Source organism: Strix uralensis, chromosome 11 (genome assembly GCF_047716275.1).
Source record: "Strix uralensis isolate ZFMK-TIS-50842 chromosome 11, bStrUra1, whole genome shotgun sequence".
NCBI classification, from domain to species: domain Eukaryota; kingdom Metazoa; phylum Chordata; class Aves; order Strigiformes; family Strigidae; genus Strix; species Strix uralensis.
The window spans coordinates 13,413,870-13,431,911 of record NC_133982.1 but is presented as its reverse complement, the minus strand read 5'-3'; the positions used below and the strand labels follow the sequence as shown (position 1 = coordinate 13,431,911).

The 18,042-nt window shown below is 43.5% G+C and overlaps 1 protein-coding gene across 1 annotated transcript in view; it reads left to right on the top strand.

Annotated features, from left to right (window-relative positions):
• The window catches only part of ALDH1A3 (aldehyde dehydrogenase 1 family member A3), a 37,958-nt gene that overhangs the window by 11,250 nt on the left and 8,666 nt on the right, over positions 1–18,042 (top strand). The window contains exons 4-9 of the mRNA XM_074880676.1: positions 1,043–1,172; positions 2,847–2,908; positions 5,653–5,781; positions 8,204–8,317; positions 11,386–11,488; positions 13,165–13,349. Coding sequence (XP_074736777.1) covers positions 1,043–1,172; positions 2,847–2,908; positions 5,653–5,781; positions 8,204–8,317; positions 11,386–11,488; positions 13,165–13,349 — 723 coding nt within the window. The remainder of the gene's footprint in view (positions 1–1,042; positions 1,173–2,846; positions 2,909–5,652; positions 5,782–8,203; positions 8,318–11,385; positions 11,489–13,164; positions 13,350–18,042) is intronic.

Genomic DNA, 18,042 nt, shown 5'->3' with positions numbered 1-18,042 from the left:
TTTTTATGTGACTTCAGAGGACCCTCCTTTTTCTATAAATCAGGACACTCATTTCAAGCTTTCTGCTGTCCTTCTGATCTGGGAGGGCTTGTTTGGCATTGTTATTTTCACTGCAGAAAACCAGCCGTAGCTGCCTTGGCTGCATGCTAAGTAATGACTTATAAAAATCAGTTGTTTTAGCAGACATTCAGAGTGGATAACAATCCTAGTCACTCCAAGGGGAATGTCTGTTCGAGTGCTGTTTGGACCCTAATGTCTGTGGAAGATGACGGGGTATGACTTCATATGTAAACAAAGATGTTTCAATCTACCAAGGGATAGTACTTCCTTTATGGATGTGCTGGCTATTTGCACCAATATCCCATTTAATGTCCTGAGTACAGAACAAAGCATTCACTGAGCTAATGTCCAGAACAGTGAGGACACAGGCTGAGACTGGACTTCATTTAGAGCTGCTCAGCATCAGTGCAGCTTTAGTGAAGCAACTTCTCCCTTGCCTTAGTGTCAGCACAGATCTGAGCCCAAAGGTTACTTTACCAGAACTCTGTAAAAAATATGTTTTCTATCATCCTGTGGACAAAAGAGGCTTTTCAGAGGTTGGTCTTAGGGCTATGAAGTAGAAAAAATAGATTTCCGAATAAAAGGAAAGTGGGTCTGACTGATTTCAGTGACACCATCTGGAAACCAGAACATCTGTGTCGGAGGGTCAGTTATGGTGAAGTCATGACACTCACATCGTTTCTGACCAGTGCCCCAGACCACAGCCATGTATCCCACCCACAGCCACCTTCTGGGGGCTTTCGGAAGATGCACTTTCATTGCAGTCACTGAACAAAGCAACTTCTGTACACATCAGGGTTATTTGGTCTAGTCTCTCTTCTACCTTATTTGTATTAACGAGCTTGTTCCTTGTTAGGGGAGGGAAGGAAACCCTGTGTCTGCAGCACAAGGCAGTTTCCCTAAAAAATTTCCCTAAAAGCTTTTTTAAAGAAAAAAAAAAAACATTGACTTGTCTGACAGTGCGTGCAATTTGTTTTCTCAGACTCTGGAAACAATGGACACAGGAAAACCTTTTCTGCAGGCTTATTTCATTGACCTGGAAGGTTGTATAAAAACACTCCGATATTATGCTGGATGGGCTGATAAAATTCAGGGAAGAACTATCCCAGTGGGTAAGTTCCTTCAGACCCAGTTTCAGAGCTGGGATGGGATCAGGCTTGAGGGGGTGGGAGGGAGATGCATGGAAAGGCTGGCTTCTTAAAACTTGCAAAAATAGCCTGCATTTCTTTTCTATCTCAGGATGCCTTTTAAGTAGATGTGTTTCAAGATATAAACTAATGGTAGAACAATATGAATGCCTGGATAGATCTTGGGAAAATAATGGATGTGCTCTTTTGTTGCTTTTTTAAGAGAAACTTTTTTGGTTTTAAGTTCAGACTAATTCTTAAAGAAAAAACTCCACACATTATAGGGGAGTTTATTCATTAGGTATCACTGAAATGAGTTAAGATGCCAGACAGTGTAAAGACAGGTTTCTAGGGAGAATTGTATGAAGGCAGCAAGAGCTTGTGCTGTCCTAGATGCCACAGGGATGTGGCAGAGGATTGATATGGAATCCACCAGTGTCTCCCATCTCACTGATGTTCCCACATCCCTGACAGTGCTGGCTCATAGATGTTTAGAGAGACCACGTAGTGCTTTTTCTTAACTTTTATTAAAGAGAAGGTCTAAGATGTTGTCTCCTCTCACGAGCCAAAGCACCAAGCTCTTGGAGGGACCCTGTCAAGTTTTCTGACACTTGAAAGGGGTTTTTCAAAATGTTTCCTAGTTGCAGAGCCAGAGCAGTCACACTGTACTGCTGTGGCAGGGACAGAGGGAATGCTTTGGCTCAGCTATATAAGTTCAAATATGGTTTTGGGGAGAGCAAGTTAAGACAATGGATGTCCATGTGGCACGATGAGCAATACGGTGTCTTTTCAAAATCAGCCTGTTTTGTCCCTGCATGTGGGTGATCACTGAGATTGTATGAAGGACAGGCACTGCGGACAAAAATTAGTCACCAGAGGAAGGGATCTGAAGGGCTGAACTAGTTCAGTCTGTGCAGGGAGCAAAGGGAGCAATGTCAGTCATATAAACTGAGATCTGTCGCCTTCATTCAGAGTAACAGGAAGCTTTGCTTGCCTGGACACTGCTTGTTTGTCCTGATTTGAGATCACTTCGAAAAACTGTGATTAGAAATGCTCATGTTTTCTGTCAGATCTTCCCAATGAAACTAGGTTTTCAGCAAGAATAAATTTGTAAGGAAAATATCCCGCTTTCCTTTGAAAGCGTAGCAGCAGTATTTTAAGATGAATGGTATTACTTTAGTCCCAGAGTTTCACCTTTCTGTGATTTCTTACCAGAAGTGCAATTCCTTTTACACTGAATATGATTCCTGTGTGAAATGGGTTTAAAAACTCTGTCCCTCTGGGAGACAAGTGCTTTGCTTCTTTCAGATACAATCTGAATGAAATTTGTGCTTGCTCTTCAGTGTGGTAGGGAGTTATCCTCCCCTTAACCTCAACACTGGGAGTTTGCAGAAGGGCTTGAACCCCTGGTTTTAAAAGGCTCCGCTGTGACCGTGAGCAGTGTTTGGCTTTTGAGCTTACACAAGACCTATTCTCAAATAGATCTTTATCCATCTGGGGTGTCACAGAGGCATGAGTTAAGATGAACAGATATACGGTTCTTTGTCTAATATGGTTTTAGTTCTGTCCCCAACTTGTTAGTGTGAAGTCATCTTACACTCTGTCTGTAGAAGCAAGGATTTTGACTGTTTTGTCTTCCTTTATTCTTTTGTCTTGCAGATGAAAATTTTGTCTGTTTCACCAGGCATGAACCGATGGGTGTCTGTGGAGCTATAACTCCAGTAAGTAGCAGTGATGGTGCCCTGCATCTCCCTTAGAAATGGAAGTACATGCGCACCCCCCATCTTATACTGCAGCCATTTGCTTCCTAGTTAAGTACAGCTGTTCTGCAGGGAACTCCCATCGCAGTTGCCTCATGAAGTTTCTTGTTTTACCCCCATGCCAATTGCTCTTGGCAACACAAAGTCCTTTGCAATGGAAGGGTGGGTCTCCTAATCAGATGCTCTGTTCCTCTCTAAGGCTGACACCAGCCACCAGAGACCAGTCAGAGCTCTCTGACTCTTGCACTGCTCGAACAACCATCTTGTCATTACATGTGCTAGCTTTTTGCTGCCTAGTGCTGATGCATAGTTTCAAGTTTTAAATCCTGTCCATTATTAATAACCCCTGACTGTTCTCTGAGCTTTCCATGATTAAATTTAACTGAATAGAGTTTTCTTTTCCTTGAGGTCTCATTCTCTGCTGAGGGGACAGTGTGGCTAGCTCTTGGAATACCTCCAGTTTTAGTGTGTGTTGCTTGTTCTGTTTAAACAGACAACCAGGCAGACTTTACAGCTATACGGGAGACATAGTTTGGTCCTGTCTGGTTGTAAAATGCTTTGAACATGGTATCCTACAGGCCGTGAGGCAAATGCTGGTGTGCCAAGATTCTCTGTTTGGATACTTGGATCAATAAGAGTCCATGGAAGATTTTGACCTTTGGTATAATGTTACAGGAAAGACTGAAAGAAATGCGTGTGGGGTATTGGATTGGCTGGACCCTGGGAATACCAGGTTTGGACCAGTTCCCAAAGATCTGGAGAAATGTTGCTTTTTCTTTCAGCAGAACTGAGCTTATATCCCTGGTGATAAGATGGTACGGTCTATTTAGCAATGTCAGGGTGAGGCAAAGTGGAGATGGTCAATAGTAGTTATCAGATGTTTGGCTTGATGACTTCTGCACAACTTTTCTGGGTGAACAAGCAACATGACTGCTTGTGAGCAACGCAAATTTGTGACTTAAGATCAAAACATCAGGTTCCTTACATTCATCACCAATTAAAAAGTATCTCCTGGTCACGCTTCAGCCGCCTTTGGCATTCAGCAGTGCTTTTGGAAACTATCCCTTTAAAAGCCTACTTGTAGGATGCTTTGGAGGGTCACTAGGAGGGGACATAGTGGGACTTCTAATATTTCAGGTTCACCCTACATCAGCAATAAATACAATAGAAAGTGCAGAATTAAATTTGACTCAGGTTCAACACTGTGTTTGTAAAAGGGATGACTGAGGTCAACAAAACCATATCTGACTTCAGTTTACTTAGAATAAATCCCCTTCAATTTTTTTTTTCCAGTTTGATCTCTAATGCCAACAGTCTGTGGGCTTGCATATTCCTGTTTGATTTAAAGACATTCTGTCACTATTCTGCATACGTCTTCCTAGGCCAATTAACAATCTTCCCTTTTTCCTGTGGCTTGACTATATTTAAACCAATGCTCTTAGCAAGGGAGGTTCTTAGAAAGTGCAGCATATGACTGAGCTTTATCCCAAGGTGATGGCTTGAGGCAGCCCTGGAGTCCTTTACTGTTACTTTCATCAGCCATTCTGCAGCAGAAAGCTCCTAATGGAGTTATGTCATGCCCTGAAAGTGTAGAAAAGTAATGTAGGTGTGGATGGCTCAAGCTGTGCAGTCAGGCCTTCAAGAAGGTTTAGGAAAAAAGACAAACGGGCAAACCATGGGATGTGGCCATTGGAGAAGAGCACTGAAACGAAACAGGTCTGGGAAAGAGGGAGAGGCAAGTTGAAGAATAGCACATTAGACTAAATTCTGCTTTGTCTCAAGGCTGCTGGGTTAGAAGAGAACTCATCTCTTAAAAGCTACACTGCTAATTTATTTGTAAGTGTGAATTTGTGGATTCCTAACATACTTGGCTTCTTTGTTGATAGCTGAAGGCCCTTGGCTTGAGCCTTGACAAGAAGTCCCCTTACTGTTGGCCTGCTTCCATCATCCCTAAAACAGCATTAATTATTTTTAATGAAGAAATCCTTTCTGCTGCCAAATGACCTTTCTGAAATTCAGTGTGAGCTAGATTTTCCACTTCTTGCTTAGGCTCCAAGATCTACAAATACACATGACCATGAAAGAGATTAGCACAGAGGAAACTGATGTGGACTGGTTCCTAATTCCAAATTAGAAAACTAATTGGAAGGGAGCAATTTACAATTTGAAGGGAGTATAAGACCTCCCCTGGATTTCTATGACTGAACAACCCACTGCAGTTTCCTAGTTATAAATGTGGAATTGGATGATATTGTATAACTCTCTAACTACTCAGCCAATATCTAACACAGAAAAATGAGTTTTTTTCAATGAGCAGTGTATCCTGTAATTTCCCCCGTAGAAGGATGCCGTACCAAAGCGATGCATCAGGATGCTGCCTCCAACACAATTTCTGTGAACAGCCAAAATCCTATACAAAGTGTGATCAAACTCCTGTAAAGAATGAGATCACATCATGCAGAGGTTTGTCCAACTTACAGGATTAGCTTGAGGACTGCCAACAATGTTTGGGATCTCAGGGGGAAATCAAGGAAGTTATACTCCGTAGTCCAAGCAAACACAGTATTATAAGCAGACACTTCTCTTTTTGGCTGTCCTCCCAGTTGCTTCTTTCTCCCTGAGCTCTGTGAAGGTAGGGAAAATGCTGTGTGGAAGTGAGTAGGTGACTGTGCTGTGCTGATCTGACCAGCCTTGTGTTCTTGCAGTGGAACTTCCCATTGCTAATGCTGGTTTGGAAGATGGCACCAGCGCTGTGCTGTGGAAACACTTTGGTTATTAAGCCAGCTGAACAAACTCCTCTCACGTCGCTGTACATTGGCTCGCTGATCAAGGAGGTAAGGAAGTCTGAACTTCCCGTCTAGGTACTGTTCTTTTAAGGTCATAAACGAGGCTGTATTTTGAATTGGCTCTGTTGGTTTTGGGGCTTTAAAGATGTTAAAGCCTCACAGAGGAAATCTAGAACAACCTCTGTCTTCAGTCTTTTCTTACAAGGACCTTCATGGCTGGCAGTGTCTGGCTAGGAGGTTGCAAAGATCACGAAGCCTGTAGGTTTTTCTCCTTTCTCAGGAAGCTGCAGAGTGAAAAAATGGTGCTTTTACTCCTCTGCCTTGTCTTCCCCTCTCCCAAATGAGGGAAAGACTACAGCTCAGCTTTATTAGACAATGGGACAAAAAAGAGTGTGATTAGACAGCAGTGTTGTGTTTGTACCATTTTTAAGGGGGATAATTCAACCAAGACAGAGTGCCACGGGAAACAATTCTTCATAATTTCTGCGGTTTGTAGAACAATACAGCTGTGTCTGGCCTTTAAAGCCAACTCAGTACTGACATAAAGAAAAGATCATAGGATGGGATTTCCAAATGTTGGTTTAGTGCTTGTCAGGTAGGATCTCAGATGCCCTCAGATCATACAGAGGTGGTGGGAGGTACACAGGACTTTCCAGGACTGGTCAGTACATCAGCTTCCTATATCTGTGTATGTGACTAATTGGGAGGAAAACTAAAAGGGTTGTAGATACACTTTTGCCTCCCACCTGGAAGAGTCTGTCTGTTAGGCTCAGTCTAATGATAATGATGATTTTGTCTGTTCTTGGCTTAGCCTGGGAGAAAATAGAAGGATACGTTAATAATTGACACTTAGGGCTCTTCTGTCAGGAAAGGTAGTGCAAAAATACTGCCAGTTAAATATCTCCTGCAATTAATTGACCTAATAAGATTACATAAGATGAATGAGCATAGGGTACAGTTATCATGACTGCTAGTTAGCCCTGCCGCATTGCTGGTTTTTTCACTCTGACATACAACTCCCCAAACACAGGCATAGCACACCCCCCCCCCCACCCCCCCCCACCCCCCAAATTCAGTTCTGGTGAAATTAATTTTTTGAGCTGAAATTCTAACCTGCCTGTTTCTCACAGTTGTCCTTCAAGGCAGAAGTGTGAATAGAGCAGAATAATTTTATTTGAAGACGATCCTTTCTCCACCCAAAATTAGATAATTTTTTTGTAGTTTTTCAGAGTAATAAGTTAAACTTTTTTTTTTTTTTAATCTTTAAAAGGATGCAGAAGATGTTAACATACAAGCAAAGCTATGTGTTAGGTTCAATGAAAGAATTTTGGGCCAACCAAAATGTTTTGGCTTTCATTTTTGCTGAAAAACAGAAAAACTTTTTGGCTCAGGGTGATCTGAAACAATTTTGTGCTTCCTTGTGGCTTTGCTGCTGACTCCAAACACCACTGCTCGCACAGTTTGACGTGCAGTATTTTCTTGAAAACTCGTTAGCCAAGATGCAGACTCTATTAAACTCGCTTTTATCATTGTTACATCCATAGAAGAAATTTGAGTGCCCTTCCAATTTATGAAAAGAAAAAATAGGGGAAAAAAAAATCTTATGAAGATAATTTTTTGCAAGATAGTACATGAGCAATTGCTTCCATTTTTTCTGTCTTAGGAAGGAGCAACTGCATTTGTTGAGATTTTATATTAAAAAGTGACAAGAAATGATGTGAATGTTTGATGTCCTGCAATTCCATTGTTAGAAAACACAGGGAATATAACCTTGTGAAATCAGTAGTAGGGGAGGGCTAACCTAGAAGAGCATAATCCCTGAAACTCTTGTTTCAGGAAATAAACAGACCAGTAAATCCTGCACTTCTCCTTGCAGTAGAATTTCACCTCAAGTTTTGCCATTTGTCTCTTCGGGCAAAATTACTAGTTGGCTAATCTAGGTCGTAAATGTGGTGGAAACTGGCATAAATCTATTACCATCTGCTCTTGTATTCCTGTTTTACTAGCCCCATCATCTAGTGAGGTTTTACTGACTTCTTAATCCCTCTGGCCCCTGAAGAACCACAAATGTCAACCTTCGTTCAAAACAAACTTTCATTCAGTTACCCCTTGGCTCCAGCTGCACAGCAGTAGCTGGGGGCCAAGTTTGGCCAAAAGACTCACTCTCTTTTGACTTGAAACTGGGACTTCTCCAAGAATTCTTACTGAAACTTGGCATTTCTTAAGCATGGTTGTTACTTTCACCCACGTTTACTCCAGCTGGTAGCACACAGCCATGTTACTGGAAAGTCTGGAAAACAGTGATATATCTGGTATGGGCTCCTTGTCTGCAACTTGCAGTTCTTAATTACAAGGAATATAGTGCAACTAATTCAAGCTTCCTGAGAACTGGCCTGCACTCTCAGGAGTGCAGATCAGCTCCAGAGTGCTCAAAAACTCTCTACAGAGCTGTATTTAACCTCTGTTTTAGGTTGGTTTCCCTCCAGGTGTGGTGAACATTGTGCCAGGCTACGGCCCCACAGCTGGAGCTGCTATTTCTACCCATCACAGCATTGATAAAATTGCTTTTACTGGATCAACAAAGGTGGGTGATGGATTTCTCATAAAACACCTGCTGTTCCTCTTTGCATTCCCTTCTAAAACTGCCATCTGCATAAGACTGGACCAATGAAATGTCAATGACTTCTGTGTCTCCAACACCACTGTTCATTACATTTCATGTGATGGGATTTCTCAGAAGTGTTTGGGATTTGCCTAAGTCAGCTCCTCATGCTTGTGATAATGTCACATCTCTGTAAGCCAGGTTATGCCAAACCGCCACATTTCTGTAAGAACTGTAATAGATGCTCTGACATAAGGTAAGACAGTCAACAGGAGAGGCTGGCAGTGACTTAACATCCTGTCATTGACCTGATGGAGCTTCAGGGCAAGTTTGCCTGCCAGTCCTGCCCTGCAAGCGTGTGCAACTGGAAAACATGTCAGTCAGAGCCCTGAACAATTCTTCCTCGGCTTTAGTTACCTCTGAGGAACTAGAACTTAAATAAAAACATGGCCCCGTGCCCAAGGCTTCCTCTGCTGACGTGGATGGGATTAACATTTGAGCTTCTTTTGAGACCTGCACAGTAAAGCACCTTCTATTCAGTTTTTTCCTGTTAATAGCTACGGCTGCCTAGCTTACAAGAGGGGTGGAAGCAAGACCTCTGCACTATCAGGACATCTACAGCCATCTTCTTCTGTACCTACATGGGGGGAAAGGAGCACATGGCTTGGCCTAGTCCATGGAATTGAGCACAGCTGTGACATGCAAACATATTTGTCTCCAGTAATCACTGCTGAAATTTCTCAATCGAGCTTGCTTAGAAATGTGAACGTTTTTTCACTTGCTGCTCTAGATTTTTCTTGCAATATACATGCACCCCCTGAAGAGAGGCAGTGTCCAAAGAATGGAAATGCTGATACCAATGGGTGCAGTTGAGGCAAACATAGTCTCTTCTTTTTTGTTTCTGAGTAACATTATTCTTGTCGAGCATTTGCTGAATTCATCCATTCTTGTCTATCCTCCTAACTGCAGAATGTAGTCTAAATGTATAATGATGACAAATTAGCTCGAACGGTATTCTTGGTCGGTAAAGGTAACACTAAACACTGAAAAGCTGCTGCATTTAACAACAGTACCATCTAGTGGCTTTGTGTACATGCTAGCTGCTCCGCTTATCCCATAGGAGAACGTGTGTTAAGCCTCTGTTTTGTACAGGGATTATGGGAACAAACATGAACGCAATAAAGTAAAAGTTCACAATGAGCTTTTACTCTCTTGATAGTTGGTCTAATCTAGGAGTTACAAGCTTCTCTCCAAATCCTAGATCAGAAACCTTTAGTCCAGATGAGACGCTGGCTGTGTGAAAACAATAGAGCTTATAGACTCATCCAGCCCACATGGATCTGTTTGGGTTTTTAATGAAAAAGGAGTATCCAGTGGATTAGTGGCAGAAGGAAAATCTCAGCTGGTGGAGCCTGTAGGCAAAAAACTCCTATAGACATTGTGCTTGTCTTCCTAATCCATGGGTGTGCAGGAAACACCGAGGGAGACAGATTCTTTGCTAATGCATGTGTAATTTAGAAGTGTTTTCTTCCCCCTCCACCCATCTGTGAGTTCAGCTGCATCTCTGCAGTATTTGCAGCATAATGCTACTGTTTCTGAGCCAGGAAGCGAAGCTAATTCAAAATACATTTTGACTTAGTTTTTAAGCCCCAGCTTGGGCTCAGTGCCAGCTTGGAAATACTGATCTTAAACTCCATGAGAATTTTCCCATCTAAATTTCTTCCTTTCCCTTAGTTTTTTAACTTACTCCTCTTCGGCCAGCTAGCTTGTAGTAATGCCTCTTGCGAAGCTATGTGTGTATCTGCAGCATGATGCATCACTTATTTCTGCTGTCTCTAGCTCTAGGCTGCTGAGTGACTACAGGTGATCTCTGCTGCTGGGTTCAGGAGTCTTGCTTGAGTTACAAAGGCAAACCATGAGAAAAGCAAACCTATAACTGCCAGCCAGCTGCCCCATGCTGTCCTTGCTCACAGCTCCACTCCAGGGCAACAGTATTTTTAGGCAGAAATTAAGTTAAAATTGCCATGTGCAAAGGTAAAATACAAGAAAACCAGTTACAAAATGAGGAAATTCAAATATAAGGTCACACTTAAAAAAATAACCTGCCTTAACAATGGAAGCTTCCCAATAGTTTTAACTCATTCTGTTTCTAACAAAATTAAATTACTAAATTGTTTTGATGCCTGATTTATGCTCTTGTGAGGAATTCCGTTTTTTAAAACTGAAAGAGAAATTGCTGTTTTGGTGTTACCAGTATAAAAAAGAAATAGCATAGTCAGTCAGAATTTGGGGAAAACCATTGCTATGAAACAATTTTTCTGTGGGGGAAAAAAACCCTTAGTTTGACGTTACTTTGATTAAATTCTGGAAGCAGAGTAGGTCATTCCCTTCAGAAGAGGGTGGCCAGATAAATTCCACCAGGTGATTCCTGGGCAGAAAGTGCCACAGCAGGGCTAGCCAGAATTTGTCTGTTGACATCCTCAGGTATTGCCTTGGAAGGAACATGTCTCAGTTACTCTTGTGTGTGGAGCAGCTCGGGCTAAACTGCCAGAAAGAAGTCGTTTTCTCCTAAATGTCAAAATCTCTACATGGCTTTCTGGTGTGAGAGCGGTAACAGATAGGAATAGTGAGTTTTTATCATTGCCTTGGCAAGATCTACTGTAAGAAGTTGAACTCCCAATTTTTAAAAGTAAAACTTGTAAACCTTGAGCCCCATTGATTGCCAGCATTGCTCACTAGCTTGCACTGGGTGGGAAATGCCTTGTTCTGCAGCTCTGGTAGCAGATAAATTCAGGATGCAGTTCCTGTAGCTCTCCCATGTAGCCTGCCCTTTCAGATCTGCCTAAACCAAACATTAATTCTGGGGCTGGCTTTGACCCAACACATCACAGCAGCAGGACACTCAAACCATTTAAGAGTGCTATCCCAGACTTCCACCTGCTTCAGCCACCCACCAGACTCTTCTACCCTTGTTAACATCACACTTGACACACTGAGTTAAGACTTTCAGGGGAAACAGCTCATGTCATCTTTGTGTCTCAATGCTACAGGTTGGAAAACTGATCAAGGAAGCTGCTTCTAAAAGCAACCTCAAAAGGGTGACATTAGAGCTTGGAGGGAAAAACCCCTGCATTGTGTGTGCAGATGCAGACTGTAAGTATTGGCTGTTGGGTTTATTTGCTGTAAAAGGCTATGAATGTGGTGCTTTTTGTGCGTCTCTGCTGTCCTTTGGCAGCTAGCAGGGCTGGCGTTTGCTACTGTGTCCACCCCAAAGGCTGGAGGAAACCTCTGTCCAAGAGCAGGATGCAGTTCTGCTTCTCTGGAGCTCTTGCCCAGCACAGGGACCATTCCCATGGCAAATGAGCATACTGTTGCCTTCCCTGGGGATGGCTGCGGTTGCAGATCAATCTTGCATTTGTGCATTTCTGCTGTTGTGGTGCCTTCTTTTTGCTTGGCAGTACTGCAGAGCCTGAGTCAAGCAGTGGAGAAAGCAATTTTCTAAAATGCGGCTCCTCTGCAGGCATTTCTGACAGGAGAGTTTCATAGGACCTGACCTAATCCAGCCTTCTCCTCTATCCCAGTGGTCTGCAGGACTCATTTTGCATGTTCCGTTGTGCCTTTGTTGCGTTAGTGAGTAGCACTAGGGTATATGTGTAACCTGTGACCACCAAAGTGGTTAGAAAATCCTGTCCACACGCTTGCACAGCACAGCAGAGGTTGAAATCTGGAGGTGTTTGTGCCATCTGCTAATAGTGAGCATTGCAAGGACCTGGTCTGAGCTGGCTGTACAACAGAAGGGCACACTGCTTTCACAGAATAATCTTGGTTGGGAAAGACCTTGAAGATCATCCAGTCCAACCATTAACCTCACACTGACCGTTCTCAACTCCACCAGATCCCTCAGCGCTGGGTCAACTCGACTCTTAAACCCCTCCAGGGATGGGGACTCCAGCCCTGCCCTGGGCAGCCCATTCCAACACCTAACAACCCCTTCTGCAAAGAAATACTTCCTAATAGCTAGTCTAAACCTTCCCTGGTGCAGCTTGAAGCCATTACCTCTTGTCCTGTTGCTTGTTACTTGGTTCAAGAGACTCATCCCCACCTCTTTGCACCCTCCTTTCAGGGAGTTGTAGAGGGCAATGAGGTCTCCCCTCAGCCTCCTCTTCTCCAGACTAAACCCCCCCAGTTCCCCCAGCCGCTCCCCATCAGACCTGTGCTCCAGACCCTGCACCAGCTTCGTTGCCCTTCTCTAGACATGCTTGAGTCATTCAATCTCCTTTTTGTAGTGAGGGGCCCAAAACTGGACACAGTAATTGAGGTGTGGCCTCACCAGCGCCGAGTACAGGGGTAAGATCCCTTCCCTGTCCCTGCTGGCCACGCTATTGCTGATACAAGCCAGGATACCATTGGCCTTCTTGGCCACCTGGATGCACTGCTGGCTCATGTTCAGCTGACACTGAACATGAGTTTCTAAACACTTGCTACTGAAACTAGTCTTCAGGAACCAATGCACAGTATCTAGGAATCCACATCTGAATTCCCACAGCAAGAAAAACTGGTTACTGCCCTCACTGAGTCCTTGTGGAAGAAAGTATTGGGATCTATGGCAAACTAGACCTTGTGACAAAAGGCAAGAAGGGGGGTGGAAATAATAAGAGATCTGGTTTGGGGGCAGTGTGAGGCCTTGTGAGTGCCTTCAATGGGTGTGCACCATTGTCAGCATTTTTTAAGGAGGCTTTCAAAAGAGAAAGGAAAAAACAAGTCTGGAAACACTGGAAGGCTGAAACTGTGAATGTGGTAACACTTTTCCCTCCTGGGCCATGTTGCAGTGGACTTGGCAGTGGAATGTGCCCATCAAGGCGTGTTCTTCAATCAGGGGCAGTGCTGCACGGCTGCCTCGCGAGTGTTTGTGGAGGAGCAGATATATCCGGAGTTTGTCAAGCGCAGCGTGGAGTATGCCAAGAAGCGACTTGTTGGAGACCCCTTTGATGCCAGAACTGAACAAGGGCCCCAGGTAACTGTGTGCCTGAGAATAGTTGTTTGTGTTTTGGTTGTGTTTTTGTTTAATTTTCCTTGTGTAAATATTATCCTTACAAATGTGGTCCCAGCAGAAGTACAGAGGGGTGACTAATGTATCATGGCTTTATTTTTCTCTCTATTTTAAATATCAATTAATCACAACTGTTGAAATGTTACGTTGTAATTTTTTTAAACACAAATGTATTTAATTCACTTCTTATCCAGCTTTATGGAAGGGGCTGTGTCCCTTGTACAGTAATACAAAGCATGTTGCAGTGAGCAATAGCAATGCACAGAAGAGTGCAGCTGCAGAAACGGCCATTCAGCTACTTGGCTGTGTTGGTGATGACAAGCAGTTAGAGCCCAGGGACTCCTGAGTCCCCACTTTCCTTCTCTTCCTCTGCTCCCTTTCCGATCCTTCGGAGAAGTTTCAGCTGAATTAGGAGGAAGAACCATGCCAAGCTGCTGTCATGACCAGCCTCGTCAATGCTTCCAGAGTCTTCCTCTTATTTTTTTTCCTTCCGAAGCAATCTGAGCTGTGGTGGAGAGCTCTGGAGGAAGATGATCCTTGGGTCAGATCTTCTAACAGGGCCACTGTTTGCTACAAGAAATAAAGGGGGAATCCCAGAAATCTATAGCCTACGCCTCCTGTTCTCAGTAATGCACTGTGAGTTTTTCTTCCTTGATGCTATGTAGGACCCCTCAGAGAAGGGATGGCTGTGAGGACATCTGCCTCCCCTTTCCTGGATCTAGGCCCACTTACACATGATTCATGCATGGCAAAACCTCATTGCATGTCCTCATGCATGGGGAATATGATGATGTACGTCCCCTGTTCATGCTGGCGCTACATCTATCCCTGTAACTTGCCTAGAAAGAAATTTTAAACTGCTCAGCCATTTTAGAAAAATAATCCCATGCTGGAACTTGCTTCAGCAGAGTATGAGCTGACCCTCAAACTGTTTCAAGGTCTGCTCTTACCTTCTGTTAAGGGCTGTCAGCTTTTCGAGTTTGTTTGTTGCTTGTTTTTTTGTTGTGGTTTTTGTTTGTTTTTTTTTTTAATATAACATCATCCTAAACCTTATCCAGCAGTAGCAGAAAGTGAACTGCATTTACAGTTAGTCCTGTCAGGACAATGTTCACCTGGCTGCTCTGACAGAGACCATTGATTTCATGAGAACAGCTCTGGAAATCCTAGGGAGTAGTTGTGTGAGCAGAACACATAGAACTAAGCTACTTATTTCAGTTCATCCATGCTCCCAGCTCTTGCCAGGCTGTCTGAGCACTTCTCAGTCAGCACTATGGCAGAGCACTGGGATCGCTGCTGTGGCTTAAGGGAGACTTTTTGCATACAGAGCTATAATTAAAGGTAACAGTAAGTCGGAACAGCAGCATCTGGTCAGATTTTAAATGTGGCCCATCTGTCCTCTTTTCCTATTCTGGCTTACCTGTTATACTTGTAGCTAGGAGAGATAGCACACCCACACACGCACCTGAACTTCTGTGCATGCAGCTGTCAAGCCCAAGATGGGAAGGTGTTGAGAGAGTGGGAGGAAACTGTTAATCCCAAAGCTTTCATGTGGCTGCCAGTGCACAGGAACAACCGCTTCCTCTGCAGCTATGGTTGCTCGCTCTCTGGAGCCTGTGCTGTAAGGTGCAACACACAGAAATTCAAGCAGAAGAGAGAAATGATGCAGTGTCACAAGGGCTTAAAATACCTCCAAAAGTAGCAAAGATTCACACCTGCCCACAAGTTACTGTTCAAATGTGAAGCTTCTAGATCAGATTCTTCCTCTGTTCCTGAAGTAACCTGCTCTGCTGTGAGGTATCTTGAAATGATGGGTAAGGGAAGTATCACCAGGAAAATTAATCTGTCTTGCTTTTCTCCTTCATCTCTCCCCATCAGGCCTCAGTTGCCTCGGATCCAGGTCATTGCTTTCATTCTCCTTCTGTGTGGGTCACTGTGAACATCCACAGCAGCATTACAAAAATGGCCATATGCTGCTGTGCAGACCCCATTCTGGGATGATCACTGTCTTAGAAGCCAACAGTGGGAAGGAGCTGGAGCCAACCTTTAGGCTGTCAGTGGTTGTAGCCCGTGATCTTTTTGGTCCTACATCAGGTCCCAAGTGCTTGTAGCCAGACAACAGGACCTGCAACTTACAGAGAGTTCAGAAGGTGTGAAATAGGAGAGACTCTGCAGTCCAGACTTGGAGCTAGTGCTCCATGAAACCAAGCCACACCGTTGCTGAGCATAGTGCTAGAGCTAGTAGCACTAATACTAGTGCTAGTAGCTGCTGAGACAACCTGGTGCAGGACAGCATGGGGTGACAGACAGTACTGTTCCACAAGAACTTAAAGTTGACGTAAGCTAGTCCTGGGAAAGTGGTCCTCTGTGCAGCTGTTTGTTCCTGTATTTCACTGCACTTATGAACTAGCTTGGGTGACTGGATGAGTCAGGGCTAATCCAGCCTTTTTGGTAGCAAGGAAGAAAGGTTTTACTCAGGTTGGTTCCCTGATGTGGATTACTGTGCACTGGCATGGATGCTCATGGCATGGGTGTGGGGAAAAGAGTGTGTCAGCTGCAGTATGGGGTTATAATGATATAAACTGCACTGCTCTGATCAAAATTAGATCAAATTTAAACGGAATTCAATTTAAACAGAAATGAGGCATGCTTCTGATGAGACTTCTCCAAAACTCACATGGGTCTGACTGTGTTGGCTGGCTGGAATTCAAAGGACACCACAAGAAACCTGAGGGGTGATCAGGACTGTATGAGTAGGGTGCCAACCTCAAATGCAGACCAAGGGCATTTTTTAACTTTGGATTCCTGTGAGCTGTATCACAGGAAGTAATAAAGTAAATCTGCACAGATGGCAAACTGGTTAACCAGTTCATTATACAATTATGAACAGCAGACTGCACTGGATGAGACTAACGTCCTGGTGGACTAGAATAGGGATTAGATTAGAACAAGACTAGACTAGTTTTGTTATTGTAGAACCCCAAATACTGGGATTTATGGAGTATATGACCTGGTTTAGAGGAATAAAAGAAGCACTAAGGCTGCCTCATGGCACTTGCTAGCCAGTAGTTATTCAGCCCAAAACCTATTGTTTGATTTTTAAGACAGTGAATATTTTCCTTAGACTGTAGACATTTGTGTACTTTAGGATTAAAGCATGAAAGCAAAATATGTAAGTAGAAAGAGTCTGTGTCCAACAGACTATTGGAGGTTATTCTGTAGGATTACAAATCCTAGGTTTGGAAAAGGAAAAACTGTTCCTTGAAGTCTTGACTTAAATGAAGAAAGATATGAAGATTTGGGGGTTCTCAGATTTTCACCATTGCAGTGAGAAGCCTTCTTCTCTGTTGAATTAGATGGACAAATAGTAGAATTTGCTTTACCAGACCATGTGTTTTTAATAGAAGTCAATGCTTGAACCATAAATAATAGTGGAGTAGGGGACAGAATTTAAACAACCCTTGCAAGCTCTAGTTACAATGACAAACAGTTCCACCCTTGCATGTCATTTTTACAAATGTTTTCTTTCCCCAGTGTCTTTTCATCTAACTATAGTTTGCCTTGCAGCAAGTTACAGCTGTATAAATATCCTTGTTTTGTTTTCTGTGATGTGAAGTGGATGAACTGGATTGGTCTGGATCACAGACATGCCAGGATGGAGAGCACTTGCAGATATTTTCAAATTATTTACATTTGGCAACTAAGCAACCAGACAAATGGACAATATGGATGACACCTGCCAAACTTGCTATGTGACACTCCATATCCTACATGAAGGCACACATTTCCTTGTGCAGTAGCATGTATTGAGTGTTTTCTTGGGTAGCATCTTAACACATGAGAGAACATGAGCACTTAGTACAAGCTGTCCACAGCGCATGCGATACGCACATCTGCGTGGCAGGAGATGTGCTGTTCTCTGTTTTCGCTGTGTACCAGAAGTACCCCAAGGACACCCTCCTGAAGCTTTGATACTTGTCTAAAAACATGAGAACTTGGATTGCGTGTGGTCAGGATTAACTAGGGACAGGATATAGTCTGTAATCTGGAGGAGTCGGTGTGGAACGCTCCATGTAAACAGTCCCAACTGGCAACTGGCCCTACTGAAATAAAAACAGATGCCTAGGGAGGGGTATTGAACATTAAACAAGCATCTGGAGATACCTGGCATTCAGAATAAACTCCCAGGCTGCCAGGGCACCTTGAACCAGTGGGTGGGGTCTTTTATTTAATTACCTTGATGAATTTGTCAAGTTTTTTGTTATTTTTACTTTTTTTAAACATCTCCATCGGTCTTTTACCATCTGCAGCATGCTGTGATGCGGTGTTTCATCACTTAATAATGCATCAGGTGACTAGCCACATCTGGTTGTTTGAAACCTGACAGTACCTGCAGTACACCGCTGTGTGCGGAGCACAAAAGATGGATCACTACTGATCAGAAGTGCTGTGGGCTTTTGCACCTCTTCCCAGCACATCACCCGCGGTGCTTCTGGAGTACGTGGTGTCTCCTCCAAGTCCTGGTGCAGGGCTGCACAGCTGTGACACTTCAGTGTCCTGTAACTGGACTGGCCTTTCCCCACCTCTACGGAAACCCCTAGTTTAAGGGCTAGTAACACAATAGTACTCACTGTTTGAGACTGCTGCATATTTAGGTGTG